At 37.9% G+C, this 17808-nt stretch overlaps 1 protein-coding gene and 1 long non-coding RNA gene across 2 annotated transcripts in view; one reads left to right on the top strand and one right to left on the bottom strand.

The window, feature by feature from the left end:
- pde2a (phosphodiesterase 2A) overlaps window positions 1–12785 on the bottom strand; it is a 191080-nt gene extending 178295 nt beyond the window's left edge. The window contains exon 1 of the mRNA XM_015022714.1: window positions 12633–12785. Coding sequence (XP_014878200.1) covers window positions 12633–12691 — 59 coding nt within the window. The 5' untranslated portion in view covers window positions 12692–12785. The remainder of the gene's footprint in view (window positions 1–12632) is intronic.
- A 57-nt stretch (window positions 12786–12842) lies between these two features.
- LOC106940095 (uncharacterized) lies at window positions 12843–13407 on the top strand. Its single transcript, XR_001422997.1, has 2 exons — window positions 12843–12925; window positions 13185–13407. It is a non-coding gene; the product is annotated as an uncharacterized LOC106940095 (long non-coding RNA).
- Window positions 13408–17808: the final 4401 nt, after the last annotated feature.

Here is a 17808-nt window from a genome sequence, read left to right as displayed (position 1 = left end):
TTTTAAACATTTTCAAAGCAATTATTATAAAACTCAATAAAAGATATTTTCACACAAAGAAAATACATTAAGAGAAATGTGCTGTTTCCAGTACGAAAGTTGATATCATTAGCATTGTGTGCTTAATTTTTGTGCCTTTAAATGTTATCGCTTTCATCTCACTCGTCACAAGAGGATGAGCTACACCAGCAGCCACGCTTATATGTATAAAAAATGTATAACGGTCCAGAAGCCGGATAATATTTATGCTTTAAATCATAAATAATAAATAAATTGAACATGTGAAAGTACTTTTTATTCCGCTTCAAAATCTCTGCATATTCCCACTGTATAAGGCTGCAAGTAAGCAACTGTTCACACCTGTGTCAGCGCGCCTAAGCATTCTATTGTGACAACGCAACACTAATTACAACTGCAACCTCAGTACCACACACATGAATGAGATATTGTACTGCTTTCTAATCAAACCAAAACTTCATGACCTAAAATGACTGCCTAGCCCTCCTATTTAACTTCATGAGGGCGTGCATGTGTGCAGCCGTGGATAAGTGCTCGCATCTAGATGTGGATGTCTGATCGATTGCTGACTAGGAGACAGCTGCACCCATACACATCTATCCCTAATGTGGATCCTCACAAGAACACGCAAACACACACACACACACACACACACACACGTGTGCACTCGTGCACAGAAACACCTGTCTGCAGCAACAGTCCACAGAGATAAGAAGGCTGACAAGAGCTGCAGGAGCCAAAGCTGGGAGCTGTCAGACTCATTTCCCAGTGACACCTCCAGGCTCCCACACAAACACAAGCACACCTTCGATGACTGGTGACATCAATTTATTTCCTTGCTGCCATTTTATGGGACCATGACTCTAGCATGCAATATTTAAATGTTTGGGAGGGGGGGGGAAACAAAAGAGTTCCTAGTTTTTAAGCTTAGTCCCAAAATACTTTAAAGTTCTACCTGTAAAATAACTTCCTGATTAAATGTTGGAGTTAGTGATCAGAAGAAACCAGCTGGCTTGGTTTCTGAACCTATCTGGAAATTGTAATAGAAGGAGAAAAGCATCTGGGCTTTCTTGAGCTAAAACTTGGAAGCAAAAATGAATCCGGACATATTGGGACAGAAAATGCCTTCAATGAAAACAAATTCCTTTAAGTTCACACAAGCAAAGGTTATTTTAATGATGCATCCTAATTTTGGAACCATTCAATTAGAAATACTTTGCTTTCCTCCCCACTTCAGCTGACTTTGGGTTTTCCTTTTATTTTTTTCTTCTGCTGTTTTTGGTGTCATCTCATAGATCATAGTGTGCTTAGAGCTCTGAATAATGTCATTAAATAACTGCTTTTGGCTTCTCGGAGATCAGCAGTCTTTTAGTAACTTTTAGGTTCTTAACTTTGATTTCCTTTGCCTAAATGCTCTTTTAATAGCTTTAAACTTGTAATAAGTAGTCTTAAGATTAAGCTTACCTTCTAATTTCTTTTGACTAAGTAAAACAGATTTGATTTTTCCACCTCAAACTTTTGTAAGTGTTAATATTTTCATTACACCAGTGAAAATACAGAAATCTCTGCTCTTAAGACAAATTATTAAAGAGAGATGTTATTATGTAAAATTGACTTCAAGCTTTATGTCATGTTATGATGTTGATCCCTCATCAAAAACATACCAAATGTTGCTTTTATTCTTCCATGCATGTTTGAGGAATCCCTGAATCTCCTATGGCCGCCTTTCAGGGGTAACCAAGCCCTTCCTCTCACAAACGGCACCTATTTCCACAAATCTCCGCCTTATCATACAAACTGCATCTCAATCTAATACTCTTAACAATGGTTGTAAGCAGTAAAATGGAAAAGAATAATCGAGATGACGTGTTGAAGGAGGACTGTCGGAAAGAGCAGGAGCTTCTCAAAGAGACAGAGGCCCAATTTCAAGGTGTCAAATTGCACATTCAACTTTCTTTTAAGTCACGTTTGATAAATACTTTTTACCTGAAGGTAACATAGCTACTTCATGGTGCTATAATTGCACTATGTTTCAGTAAATTACATAATATGGCCATTTTAACTCATTGGAGAGGTGAAGAATTAACAGTTGAAATTCATTTATCTATGCCCTTTAATCAACTTCCTCCTCAATAATAATAATAATACCAAAAGTTTATTGGACTAAATTACACCAGTTTGAAAATATGTTAAATATTATTTCCTCTTGAGAAGTACAAACCAAATGCAGAGAAAGATTCTGCCACAATCTGTCCTTTGAGGACATTTATGATCTCGATGTCTGAAATGAGAGTGAATTTGACACCACTGAGGTACAATATGATATTTTATGTTCAAATAAATTTTATCTGTTAAATTAAACCAATAAAAATTGGCCTTGTCAGATCTGATAATACAAAAAGTATGCTGCCATCTTCTTGGAGGACTACTCACTTATTTTATTTATTTATTTTTTTATCATTTATGGACTCTGTCACCTTCTATAAAACTTGGTGAGAGCCCTGAAAGAGCGTGATGATTTATATCAGCTGAGACTTTATGAAACGGCTCTCACGGCATATGGAGACAGCTGTATAAAATCTAATTACACAGATTTTACTGCTTAACATCAATGTTAAATGGCATGTAACTAAATTGACACATCCATCTCCTGTTTTCGAGGTTAAACACACACTCGCGCACACACACAGGATGAAATGTGTGGAATTTATTGAGTGCACTGTGATGAATCCACTTAGTTCACAATCAAAGAATCAATCCTGTGCGGTGGGTAAAGTAACTAAATCCATGACTGAATTAGGAAGGTCCCTGCTCAAACTGACATGAAGGATGTTTGATGTTTTCTCTTTACAAATCAGTGTGATCCTTTTTGATTTCTCAGACAAATGAGACGAATGTCAGAAATATGCCTTTGCTCTGTAACGGTCTGAATATTAGTTGTATTCAGTTACAAGACGTAGGCAGAGTCTAAAATTGTGAGAGAGTAGCTTGGCTGAAAATGTGTCATTCCTCTCCAGGGTTCCTCCACTTCATATCTGGTGTGTTTTGATGATAGGTTTAGTCACATGGACAGAACTAGCGAACATAAAAAAACAGAAGACTGGATGGATGAGCGTCAGGATCGAAATTATACTACTGTTCCTTTTAAATAGTTTTCATTTTTACTCTATAGCGTGAAAAATAAACCAGATGATTATTATAGACACTGACATAAATCAGGTAGAAAGTTAGAACAGCATAGCTATAATTTTACTACGACAAAACATTTCATTTTCAGCCTTAATTCAACCTCAGCTATACGATTGTCATCATTTTAAAAGATATGCCACACTTACAAGGTAGTTTTATTTTTGTATTTCGAAGCCAGACCTACAGTGACTGTTTCTTGACTGATATGCAGAACTGTCATTTGTAGTTTATTTTTGAACACCGTGTGGTAACTCATTATGAGGGCAGCAACATTCTCTCTAATGCCAAGGCAACATAAGATACAAACTATAATTAATTGAAGTCAGCTGAGCCTTGAATAACTTTTCTATGCTGCTGAGAACGGGGAGACTATAGGTCATTTCTGCAGGACTCATACATTTTATCCTCTTCCCAGAATTTCATATATTTTTGGCATTTTAATTAGTTGAAACCCAGTGGAATGTAGGGAAAAAAATGAACTTAATTAGGGTTAAACAAAAACAGTTTAACCCTGGTGAAGAAGCGTAAACATCCTTGAAATCAATTAATCTTTCACTGCAGCACTGTCATTTCTTCAGTAAGGGAGAAAAACTAATTAATAAAATTAGATTAAATCCAAACAATTAAGTAATTGGTTTAAACAAGGAGAAATTGTCGATTTACATGCAACAACTCGTACTGAGTAAACACAATCTAGGCATTCTTAATTAATAGTTTGCATATTTAAGTTAATTAGAGTGTTTAGGACCTTGATGAGTAATCCATAATGCTATGTTTTCTTGAGTTTTAAATGGGTCATTAAACAGATGGGTATTTTAATTTTCCACTCCACTTTAAGAACGACTTGTGACTTGTGCTTCACGTGGGGAAAATAATAAAAAAAATTTAAAAAAATGGAAAAAAAAAACGCTACAGGATGGACCTCGCCCCTACTGACACCACGGTTTCACCAGAAAATTTGCTACGCCGTGTAGTCGGGGCGCCAAGGCAGTCCACTGGGATTTTTGTATTAGAAAAAATGTTACTGGGTAACTATGTTACTGGAAGACATTGTTGACAATGCTTAAACACATAACTGTCTTAAAAACAATAAATCAAAAAGATACACTTAAAATAAATCAAAAATGTTTGCACATCTGTTACTAAGTAATCCGCCAGTGTATCTAAAAACACTGTAATGCTGCTCACATTTAGAGCCGACCCAAGGCGTATATGAACTAAGCAGCTGTTTAAAGCCCCCAGGCTTTATTCAGCCACATAAATGCTAGAATTTAAACACAGACAACAGATATAGCATTTTAACATTTGTTTATCGAGAACGCCGGTGCCGCTAAATTTTATTTAATGTTAATAAATCTTAAATTTAAACTTCCCGAGGTGGGAGGTTATCTTTGTAAAAGTGCAAAGAACAATCACCATAGTTAACATTGTTTTGTTACCATAGCTACAGTCTGATAATATGAGTGTAATCTTTGAATTTGAGCTCTTGTTTAGCTTGTTTCCTGAGCGAAACTCTGTGCTAAATCTAGTTTAAAACACTAGTCTTAAACCAATACTAAAGGCTTGTCTATAATAAAGGCTACCATGCTGTCACACACACTGGTGATATCACTTTTGCTCCTAAATATTTAATGACCACTCATGAAAGAAGGGTTGAAAAAAAAACTATTGATTACCGTTTCTATTTCTTCCTATATTGGAATCATTGTCAGCTAAAAATCTGTATAAGCAGCAGAAAGTAAAAAAAACAAAACAAAAACAAACTAAAAGTCCCAATAATTCTCATAGGTCTGATTTTTATAAAGGGAGGGTGAGGAATATAAAAAGTCTCCAAAGCTCATTGTCAGAGAACCTTTGGAAGGAGTTGCATCTTAGGGTCAACAAGTCTCCCTACCAATGCTTAGATGCTGTCTTGGCTGTTTCAGAGGAATGTGAGGTATTCTGTAACAGGGTTTGTTGAGCTCTGCTGGGACATTATTCTTTAGTTTGAACTAAGAAGGAGCTTTTTTTTTATAAAAACAAAAAAAAAAAAAAACACAACAAGTGGGTATGATGGCACACAAGACGAATTTATGGAAAAGGACTTTATGCACAAGAACAAAAAAAAGTATTAAATACTGGATATTGACCTGAAAATGAATCGTGATCTAAAATGGCATGACTCTGACAGACAAACTGGTAGTGATGCAGTCAGATTTTCTGCCTGTAATCTGTCCGTGAGTCATTGTTGACTTCAGTCTTCTGGCACACTGTCATTGACCTCTGACTTTTTATTGCATAGATACGTTTTTTTTTCCCTGTCATTTGTTATCTGTACCGATGATTCAGTGGGAAGCGTCATGCTTCGCCACTTAGCTCATTATATTTACCGATACAATGACAAGTGAATAGCGATTCTGACCATTTCATAGGCATTCGACATGCTTTGTAAGTCTGGATTTTGTGTGAGAAGTTGGTGGATTATTGATCTCTTGTGGCTCTATTTAAGCTATCATCTGTCTGGAGTAGAAAATTTGTATTTATTCATCTAATTAATTAGTAACTAAATTAAAGCAGCAGATGATTCTGGAGTTCACATGCATATTTTAGTGAACAGCATATTTTTCATGCTTGCAAAGAGTATGAACTTGTATTCAAAAGTGTCAAAATACTCAAAGCCGTGAACAGAAAGCTTTTATGCCTTTTTGTCAATACATAAAAAGGCTGTCGAACATAAAAAGAGAACGCAAAGGGTTTTTCTCCTATTTCCTATAATCTTCCTCTTCTCTCTCTGTCCCCCATCTCTCTCTCTCTCTCTGAATATTTTAGTATTGATGAGCCCATTACTGATGATAACAGTGCAACATAAGCATCTTTCTCTCTCCATCTCGGTGTCTCTCTCTCCCTCACACACTAATCAGAGGTCAGATTACAACTCCGCTCTTGCTGCTGCTGCTGAGCAATTGTGTGCATTTCTGTGTGACCGTGTTTGCTCAGCAGGGGGCTGGGGAATCTAACTTCCTGGCATCAGTCCAATAAATTGCAATATTTTCAAAGCTGAAAACCACTCACGTACACACCCCACTGGCACACAAATACAGATTATGAGTGTGATGATGTGTGTTGGACGTAAAAAATGATGCTCAATAATCACACAGCGGATGAGCAAAACATGATGTTTTCTCAAAAAGCTATTAGGAGGCATCAGAAGGAGCAGAGGACAACGCAGCCTGTGACCCTTTGTAGCTCAGGGGAAACTCTGAGACACAAACACACCTAATTCAGAGAGCTTTTCTATAATCATAATCAATACTTGGATTTTTTTTTTGTGTGTGTTGATCTGCCAGTTTCTTTTGAATGTCCAGCATCATTCAAAATTTTTACTGCAATCCAGTCGAGGTGCTTGAATACAGCAAAATTATTCATATCGGTGGTAGAAGTTACCATGAACAAATAATTGCAAATGCCTTCAGTTTTGGTACAGTACAATCAGACACCACATTGCATTGCCGTCTTTACAGTAATGTCCACATCGGAAGAGATACTGTTTTGGCTGCTGCAGCTACCTGTCCACTGCATATGGCCACAACAGCAGTCAGACAGCCGTAAGACAACGTTAGGCAGAGTACAACCAAAATGTACCTAAATCTAATGACATTCAAAGCAAAACGCCACATAAATCTGGAGACTAACTGTCCAAGTTTTGTTTACACACAATTAACTGGAACATTAAACTACACAATGAGATGGTATCATAAGAAATTATTACCAAAAGGAGCAAAACATTTTTGGTTGTATGCGCCATGTTAAATATAGAGCTGCTATATGCTTAGATACAAAATGAGACCAAACAGATCAGGAAAAAAAAAAAAAAGCATAAAGTCACATGCCAACAAAAGAAGTTCATGAGTTTTCTGTTAACATTCTCACTTGTGTGATTATATTAAGTGTTACAATTGGAGAGTGTATTTTGAATTTGGTTGTTGCTGGTAACTGTACCTAGATTGCTTTGCATCAATCAGAAGTTGTTTTTTTTATCCCCCCCGTCCCCCCACCCCAACACCGTGATGCAACTACAGAGCCTTAGACAGGATTTGTTTAGGCAAAGATTATAAATAAAACGGCAGACGCTGTGTCTGCAAGCAGTTGGAAGTTTGAAAAGTTCATGCAAACAAAAGGCAACCTGCATATATCTAATAAGTGATATTGTAGAGCTTTGTGGCTATTTGTAATAATGAGAGAATGTCTTGTTAAGCACCAATTCAAACACTAAAACCACCAGAATGCTCCAAATAGCTTTTAGTTTTACAGGTTAAAATTGCATGGCTGCTCTCACTGCTCAATCATATCAGGTACATATGGAACTGGTTTGCATGCATTGCTTCTGCCATTTTGTATTTTGTGCAGCGATCACGCTTCATTTCATGGCCTTCACTGATCACCCTCGCTATATCAAAACGGCTCCAGCATAAGGGAAACAGGTGAGGCCAGCTACTGAATCTAATTGTATTTCAGAGATCACCGACATCCGTGTGGCAGATTCATTACTCTCTTTGGTCTCTGGTTATTTTTCTGCTGGACAAGCCAACGAATGTTCAGTGCAAGAAGCTTAGTCTTCTGTGTGGACTGGTGAATGAAAGCCATTATTCCTCTGGGATTTCCTTGATTTAATTTAAAACCCATTAACAAAGAATGAAATAAAGTCCTATATATATATATATATATATATATATATGTGTGTGTGTGTGTATATTGATTTCACAACTTCTACAGTCAAATTTGTTGAGTCTTGATATACCAGCATGTTGTTGCTTTTAAATGTTAACACCCCGAAATGGAAAAACAGAAAGGGAATAAGTTTCATAGTTCCTGAGGGAAACGCTCATATATAAAATATGCACATACTATTTGATCGACCTTAAGTTTGATCTCATAACCACTCAGCTTAATCAAGAGCAGAAAAATCAATTTAATTGCCAATCAATCTGAGCAGTGTGGTCTACTTTACTTACAAACATTAAAATGAAAATGAAGAAAAGGACCTGACATTTAACTTTTTTTTTTTTTTTCGCAGACAGGCATCCCTAAGAGGCCTCCTGACAAACATTACTTTACAACATCAAATCAATGCTGGCAAATTTGGAAACAATAGTTAATGATTACCACAGAGTCTATAGGATGGTACTTTATGTTCTCAGCACAAATTGAGTAGACTGAGTCAGGATGCAGCATTAGCCTGCTTTGCTGGAGCATTACATTACTAAGATGTGCTCAATCAGCCTTGGAATGACGTCACACTGAACACTGTCAGGCTTCTTAAAAGTGTGCTCATTTCTACGAGCTTTACTGCGTCATTGCTGTGTGGCATGGAGGCAATGAGCCTGGGGTTCTGCTGAGGTGTGATAGGAGCTTATAGATTGATTGGATAGCAGATTTCAGGTCATCTGCATTCTTGTGTCTGGTGCCTCTCATCTTCGTCTTGACAATACTCCACAGACTCTTTCGGGGTTCGTGTCAGGTCAGTTTGCTGGCCAATGAAGCACAGGAACACCATGGTCATTGAACCAGGTCCTTGGTACCTTTGGCAGTGGGGCAGGTGCCAAGACTGGATGGAAAATGAAGCAGCATGAGGACGCAGGAGGTGTTTTCTGATTTCCTGGTAAATGGCTGCGCTGACTGTGGACTTAAGAAAACAAACGAACACCTACAGATCAAATAGACTGGGATCCAAAGATGGTATTTTTGGCCATGGTGGCCCACCATGATTATTTATATGATAAGCAAAGGTACATGACATACCAGAGGATGTATGTGCAGGTTGTGTTTCAAAAATTAAAATAAAACACAGCAGCCTAAAAGGATGAGAGTAACCATGTTAAAAAACTGATAGGCTCTTTCACTACTCAGATATTTTTACCTTGAAAAAGATGGCCACAGTGTCACAATTCCCATTTTGAAATGAAAGTGAATGTTAAAGAAACACTATTAGAGATATCGGTAACACTTTATTTGAAGGGGGGTGAATAAGACTGACATGACACTGTCCTAAACATGACATAACACATGTCATGAACATGAATAAGCCTTCATGAATATTTATGACTGTTGTCATAAAGAGTCATTCAGTAAATTATGACACTTTTAATACAAAGTTGACATTATTCAAAATGTCTTTGTTATGACAACTTGACATTAACCAAGAAATCATTACTTTTATAAATTTGTTATAAAATAATTACTGATTGCACTTTAAAAATTAGGTAACTTTATGTTATTAAAGGTAAAGTTTAAACAGTAATGGTTAATGTCAAGTTGTCATAACAAAGACATTTTGAATAATGTTAACTTTGTATTAAAAGTGTCATAATTTACCGAATGACGCTTTATGACAACAGCCATAAATATTCATGAAGGCTTATTCATGTTCATGACAGGTGATATGTCATGTTTATGAAAGTGTCATGACAGTCTTATTCAACCCCCTTCAAATAAAGTGTTACCGAGATATCTTATCAGTGCTTTATGAAATATTCTGTTTGAACAATGCACAATTATAGTAGGACCATATATCCAGGTAAAATAAAGAGTTCCTCATCAAAATGACTGTACAGAATGAAAAACAGAGAGGATTTCATTACTGTTATTTCTACCAAAGAAAAATGAAAAAGAAAAACATCTATTTCAACAAAACATTGCTTCACTAATACTTTGTAATAACTGTAAGCTGTAAGACCTGCTGCAAGATAAAATAACTCTAAGTTGGACATTTAGCATAGCATCATTTGCAACTACAACCTAATATTAAGCTTGTTTTAAGTTTGACTGACTAAAATAAGCCTTGTAATCATTCCCTATGTTGAGCATTTCCACATTTTGGTAAAAACCTCCCCAGATAGTGTTGAGTGAAGATGTGTCTCTAACCTTTTTTAAAAATATTTTTAATTGTGTTAATATCTGTCTTAGCTGTTCCATTTGTTCCTTCCTTTTTTTATATATATTTTCTGTTTCAATTCACTACCTTAGTAATATATTATTGACACTAACCAAAGTGTGTTCATCGTTAACTCCATAGGCCGTCTTCATTCCCGCGATGGTCCATCATCTTGCTGGCATGCAGTCTGTGTTTTTCTGACTGCGTGCCAGCTCACGTTTTGTTTACCCCCACCCGAATTCACTAACTCGCTCACGCTCACTTGCCCTCCTCCCTACATGAAACGCTCCCCCCTTCATGAACATTTTGACTCCTTTTTACTGGGCAGACAGTAAATAATCTGACCTGTTCCTCAATCTGTCCCTGGTCACGTCTCTCTCGTTATCCTCCTCCAACGAATCCCCTGAATTGCTAATTCTCCTTCATTCTGCGGCGCTGAACCCGCTTCAGTGATTCGGTGCCGCAGAAGGAGAGAGGGAGAAAAACCACACAACTCATCAAACTGCGGAAACTTCACGCTGGACTTCAAGCGGCATGGACTCTTTGCCTCTCCACTCTTTCTCCAGACTCTGGGAACGTGATTTGAACTAAAATCAACGCACTATGAAATGAACTAAAAACTTTACTTTCATCTGAAAAGACGACTTTGGAAGCACAGAGTAATGGTCCAGTGTCTGGGTTAGGATTGGAGAGACATAAGGAGTGCGACATTTGAGCCCATGTGGAGGATTTGTTTGGGTATTGCTCTTGATCCGTTAACTCCAGCCTCAGTCCACTCCTTATGAAGCTTCCCCAATTTCATTAATTGATTTAATTTGACAATCTTTTCAAAACTGCTGTTGTCCCTGTTGCTGGAGCCTCTTTTTCCTTCTACTCAACTTTCTCTGAAAATACTTGGATACAGTACTCTGCGAACAACCAACAATGACCTTTTGTGGCTTTCCCTCCTGATAGATGGTGTCGAGGTCATTACGTATTATACATTAAAAATCATTTTTTCAAAATTGATCTTAGATAACATTCTAATTTTCTGAGACACTGAATTGTTGGGTTTCCATTTTCTGTAAGTCAAAATCCGACTCCCCCTGATGACAGTGATTTATCTCTCAGCCTGCAGCTCGCCACCCTGTGAAAGAATCTTATTTTAGCTGTTTGTGTCCCGTGTCTCCTTCTTTTGGTCACAGTCCATATGGCCATAGGTGAGAAAAACAGCAAACCAAGAGCTTCTCTTCATCTCTTTCCTCAACCGACAGACCGGATTAACACTTGTATTACTACAGATCACACCAGAATCCATCTGTCAATCTCCCGGCCTCTTCAATCTTCCATCACTCATGAACGAGAACGAGGCTCTTGAGCCCTCTACACTTGAAGCAAAGGCAATTTAGAGTGTCCGCTCACAGTCTATCGTAAAGAAATGTGGCTTTATGACTGGAATAAATAATATATCAGATCCCTCAGAGGTAATTATTAGGCTATGTCATAGGTTATATTGGCTTATAATAATACATATTTCAAAAGACTCAACTGGCCTTATTGTGAGTCACACCATAAATTTAAACAATTGCAAAGTTTTTAGACAATGGCATACTGTAAAATCATACTTAAGGTCTGAACATGAAAATAATTTCTGGGAAAAGTGAACCCAGAGAAAAATAAAGTGATGAACAATAGTTAACTACAGGTATTTAAATATAGATATATTTGCAGGAATTAAATGACATTGATGGAAAATGGAGTTGCAAGCTCATTAAAGGAAGAACGGGTGTGAATGAGGCAAATGTCAGTGTTTCAAAGTTTTAAAACAAAATAGTCCATAATACCAATGGCTTCATTTGTTGAGATGACAGAGAAATATGTGCAGTTCAAAGGGAAAACAATTGTGTTTGTTGTAAATTTTGTCAGGTATCACCCGGTGTTTAAAGACAATAACAAGTCAGTGGATTTTAGCATTTGCAGCCCTTTTCGGTTTAACGCAGCAAATCAGTCAATTTTCCACAACTTTACCCATAATAACACGACTCCTTAATGAAGCACAACCTCGTAGCTTAAAACGGGTACACTGCTATAAGAGTGCCCAGTTAGAGGCACACAACGTTATTTGCTCAAAGTCAGCCCTTGAAAACAAGTTTTAACAAGACAATTTTCACAGGCAGAATTCAATTAAGAGTGATTTATCACTTCAAATGGATGCGCTCCTGTAGGAATATTAGGCGAAGAGAAGCGACGTGACGATTCTCGGGAAGACCGAGAGGCGCGATAAGGTCACTGATTTATCTGTGGAGCACATTATACAGCAGCACACTGACGGAGCATTTACAACCAGCTCACAACACTTGGGGTCGTCAACCTGGCTGTCAGTGGACGTGATGACACCCAGCAGGTCGCACTCACTCACACTACTACGCTCGCTCTGCGTTTTGGCTCGTGGTTACACGCCGTGTGAATGTCAGCGGAGCGCTTCTACTGAATGCAAATACCTGAGCAGGTAAGCGGAGTTACAAGACGGACTTACATCTCAGAGGACGGAGGTTGGCTACGGCAGAGGAGCGCGTGTCCGCACGCCTGTCCCATCGCGCATCCTGCCTGGCGCCTCCTTCTCTAACCCGGCTGCAGTCAGGGGGGTGAAGGGGGTGAGCTGGCGGGAGAGCAGCCTGTGTGTCGGTCTGTCGAAAGAGGATATGCGTTTGGATGGGTAGATGATGACTGGGTGTGTGCTTCCTTGCTTGCTTTCTCTCTCCCGGTCTCTGCCTGCCTGCTTGCTCTTCTCTCCAGCTCTGATAGCGCGCAGGGATTGGTCGGGACCCGGTAAGTGATATTCGAGCCGCGGTGAGCGAGCATATAACAGCTGAGCAAAGAGACAAGAGAGCAGCGGCGGAGAGAGCCCAGCCGTTCAGAACTACACAGATGCATCAGGAGCCAAACTGAAGATCATACACGATCACGCTCTTTTCCTCCCCTCGTAATTTCCAACGGTGGCCATTAAAATGAGCTGTGAAAATTAAACTTTGACCTTGTACCTTTGCACTTTAGTTGCGCATTTTCTCTCTGTGTGTGTTGCACACAGACACCGTGCATTAGATCCGCGGCGAGACAAGATCTGGAATTGATTCCTCTCCCCAAAGATCTCAGTGGCTGGATCAGACGGGTTTCAATAGGAACCACACGCTGCTCCTCTCCAGCGCCAGTCATGGGACGCTGCAGGTCTCAAAGGTCCGTCACATATCCCCACCATATAAGGTGCTTCCAGGCTGATAAAACAAACCTGGAATTTAACTAATAAAACAGCTGTAAGAATTTGTGTGCAATTAATCTGGGTTGGTTTTATTTAAAACTTTGCTTTTATATCAATAAACTCATACAAAGCTGTTTACCACGTAGGTGGGTACAGTACCTTCAGACTTGTATTAATCAGTGGCACATACAGTATATGGCATACTGACATTTTGGGGAGGACGAGCTGAAGCGGGGAATTAAAGAGCCTATGGAACCACTGGCTGCAAGTAGTGTGAGATTTTCATAACAAAATTATTGTAGATTGGTTAAAACACAAAACATTGCCTCGCACTTTCTGAGTCAAAATTTGAAACTGGCGTTATCCTTATTTTGTTTTTCTTAAACACCGAGCACCACATGTTTTTCCTGATTACATCATTCTGTACTTTTATCACAAAATATCCTCTGCACTCTAACTTTTTATTGCAGCAAAGCAAGGCACCCTGACAAATCTACCAGGGTAGATCACACTACAGTTACTTTCATAAACCTAATTAACCATTGACTGTTCTGCAGCTTAAATCAGCTATACCCAGAAAAAAAAAATACTTAGCATTTCTTAAATTAGAAATTCTGGATTATTAATTCAAATACTCTTGCTGGGGGGGAAAAGTAAAATAAGACCAACTATTCTATATTATATTGATTTTAAATGGAGACACAACATTTCTTAAGATTATGTTTCATTAATCACATGGAGGTAAACAAGTGCAGTCAACAGGTGATAAACAACCGGAGCACAAAGTTAAACTCAATTGCAAATCATCTTCCTTAATGCATATTTGAAACCTGCAAATTGATATTGATTGGTACCAAATATTCCTGATTAACAGTGGCAGTCAGGGGTGCACACATACAAGCTCTATTGCTGCAGACAGCTCTGCTCTATTCTCCTATCCTAACCTTTACTGTTTCTTTCATAAAATTATCATATTTGCCCTATATTATAAAAAGAGATAAAAAAAAAACTAGAATTGGTTTGTGACTAAATGTTACTAAAATTGTAATTTTAATAACTCTATTATTAAAGTGTTGCATGAAAACCTTTTCCCTGACAGCTGCATTGTACTATTGGCAATGACTGCCTTAGGATCTACACATAATCAGTGTGAACAAAGAAATTTGTTCTCTCTCTCTCTCAGGACTGCAAGAACAAAATTACGTTATTCTGTTCAGGAGAATTGGCATTGGACGTTTTGCAGCTTGACACACTTTCTGGGCAGAGCATTTTTTTTTGTTTGTTTTGTTTTGTTTTTTTGTTTTTTTGCCTGGTGTCTGAAAACTACTATATGCAAATGCTAAAACCTCTCAATGAAAACTATACATGGGTTCCTGTGAAGTATATCCTGGCCAAAAGGAACGTTGTTCCTGCCACCTCAAGTAAAAGAACAAAATAATCTGTTCTTGAGGAGAATTTTAAGTTCGATTTTAACATTAGCATTGTTGCTGAACTAAATGAGACGTAAACTGTTAGACTTTTAAAATCAATTTCTACAAGTTGCTATGACAACCACAGCGAACAGGAGGTATTCATTGGTAACAAACACTTCAAATGCTCAGCAGGCTAACAAGTTTCATTTTAGCGTTGTAGCTAAACTTTTAAAAGCTGGATTAAGTTCTTGCTCCAGCATAAAAACTCTCTCAACCACTAATCTTATAATAGTTTCTACAGTTTACAAGGTTGAGATGCTCAATCAAAACATTTATACTCCACATAAACTCACTCACATCTTCAGCTGGATTTCAACGACAGTCAGGAAGGATGTACCAGAAAAATATTTCAGTTGATTTTCTTTGGCCATTGAAAAACTCATATGTTTGATTAACATTTGATCATTTTAACGGACATTATTCATTATGCTCCAAAATTTCCTGCTCATCGTGCAGAAAAAAGCAACTGGGACTCGATGCCATTGCAATGACTGGTGTGCTACTGGAGTCGCATTCAAAGATGCCTGGGAGCTGTTTTACATTTTTGCTGACAAGTGAAAAAGAAAACAGAGTAGAACTATTATTACCCTGTAGCCTTCAGTCATGAACACCACAGGTGTCGACAATTATTTAGCCTAATTAATCCTCCACCTAGGGCTCAAGTGCACATACAGGCTGTGACTGATTGACAACTTAGTAATTTCTGTTTAATTGGTTACACATGCTAATCATCCTGTTAATCATCAGAATTTCTAGCATTTTTATTACTTCTTGAACTGAATAACCTCTAAATCTAAACCCCTAAATTTCATAATATCAGACTGCGCAGAGGACAAATTTACCATAAATCCATTTGTGTGAATTTCCCATTTCAGAGATTAAAATTTGCAGTAGTAATATTATTCTGTTTCCCTTGCCTTTTTTGTGCAAATGTCCTCATCCGGAGTTTTCTTTTTCTATCTGTGTCAGTGATTCACAACGTGGAGAGGTGAAATAAGTTTGGATTTGTGTGATTCTCTTCAGCGTTAGCAAACGCTGTTCGTATACATTACTGTGCATCAAAGCTTGAAGACAAAAGATCACTTTTGTCCGTCTTATCTAGTGAGAAATATATATATATATTTTAGGTTTGTTTTGTTTTTTTAGCTTTTGTTCTACGTTTTCAGTAAGATTCTCTCTTGTGAGGTTTTGTCTTGACAAACAGGACACTTATCATGTTCTGCCACTCTTTTTTTTGCTTCTAAAGTATCTATCTGTGTCCTGGAGAAAGTTTTTGTTGCATTAAAGTCTGGAGAATTTTCTTTTCTTTACTCATAGTATTTAGCCTGACAGCAAAAGTTGTCTGGGCCGGCTCTGGGCCAAATTTAGGTGAGCATTTTCACGGACCCATAAACAGACCTGAGTCTTTTTTACTTTTCTTTTTTTTTTTTTGCCACCTGGTATGTTAATCAGCTGTGACTTTCCCCAACCCTTTCAAATGGCTCAAAGTCACACTGAAGCAATCTGATTTAAAAAACCCACAAAGTTTACAATTTTAAATACCTTGAAACTGATTATATCAAGAGTGATTTCTTCATAACGTCTTCTAATATAATTTGCAAACAAACAATTTTTTTTTAAAGAAATTTGTCTTTCTTTCCGCTTCTGCCCTGGCCAATTGATCCTGGTTTTGCCATGGTGCATCACACATTTTGTTTATGTTATGTATTTGAAGAGGTAAAAAAATGTATTTTCAAATTAATAAAGGCAATGTTATATTAACATTTGATGCTGTTTTCTTGGCACTGTGCCCCTGTTTAGTAGAACTTAGCAGTCATGGTCACAAGTCTCTTCCTCGTTTTATTTATAGTTGGAATTTCCAAAAAATGTAGAAGCCATTGCCCTATAGCAATCCAATTAATTTAAGTTATTTGCCATTACTGAGTCTTAATGGCCAACCTTCATCTTTACATCAGACTTTTACACATCATAGGTACAGCAATGTAAATAATTCACACCTTTTTGAAGTGCTTACCTTTTTATAAGAACCCCTGCTTAGATCCCATACTCCACGTCTTTCGTCATATTTCTAGCATCTTCGTGTCGAGTGACATGTTTTCTGTTGTTTTTCCTTGTGTTTAACAGCCTACAAAACTCCTGGGCATGCAGCGCAGCAAGTATTTGATCAGCGAGGAATCCTCCCACATTGTCATGAATCTACTGAGCAGTGACATCTGGCAAACTATTGAACTCCACATGTCTCCACTAAAGCCAAATCCAGTCACATCAGTTAACATTAAGTGATTTTTTTTTTTTTTCTCAAAGCTGAGTAGAGGGGAAAATGTACCACGGCTCTGGGAGCAGAAGAAAATCCTACAGTCTTTACCACAGCTGGTCATTAAGAGCAATACATCCACCTGTTCTTTAATTGGTTTTGCCTCATTGGTGTTGTTTGGGAGCTTCACTCTCCTCTTGAGAGGTTCGTCTAACCTGTGTTGCTTCGTCACAGTGAGTGCAGGATTAGCTAGCTGAACTCACTGCATTTTCCTGAGTGTGCAAATTGTAAATGGCCAATTAAGTTGGTGAAAACCGAATGTAGCTCACTGGGAAGAGGCCGCAGGACATAAGGAGATTATGCTGGAGGGTCTATGTGTCCCTTCTGGCCTGGGAACATCTTGTGATCCCTCAAAATGAGCTGGATAGAGGGGTATCTGGGTTTTCCTTTCCTTTTTTGCCCTCACTCCCTCTGATAAGTGGAAGATGATGAATTGATGAAAACTTGAAAATCTATTTTCTCAGACATGGAGATGTCCACCTTTCCGTCTGAATTTTTTTCACTAAGCAACATTTGTCTATGTATGCATCACTGTCAGATTTTAGTAGGTAAGAAAAAACAAAAACTTAACATTTCGACACTACACTGCAAAAATCCCACCACATCAAGACACTACAGATCTTTATTCCTCCCTCTCCCCCCAGCCAAGCAGTTATGGAAATCATTGTAA

The sequence above is a fragment of the Poecilia latipinna genome, unplaced genomic scaffold (assembly GCF_001443285.1).
Source record: "Poecilia latipinna isolate Pla-1442-1.1 unplaced genomic scaffold, P_latipinna-1.0 Scaffold87, whole genome shotgun sequence".
Lineage (NCBI taxonomy): Eukaryota > Metazoa > Chordata > Actinopteri > Cyprinodontiformes > Poeciliidae > Poecilia > Poecilia latipinna.
The sequence above is the reverse complement of the archived record's forward strand: the minus strand, read 5'-3'. Positions and strand labels throughout refer to the sequence as shown.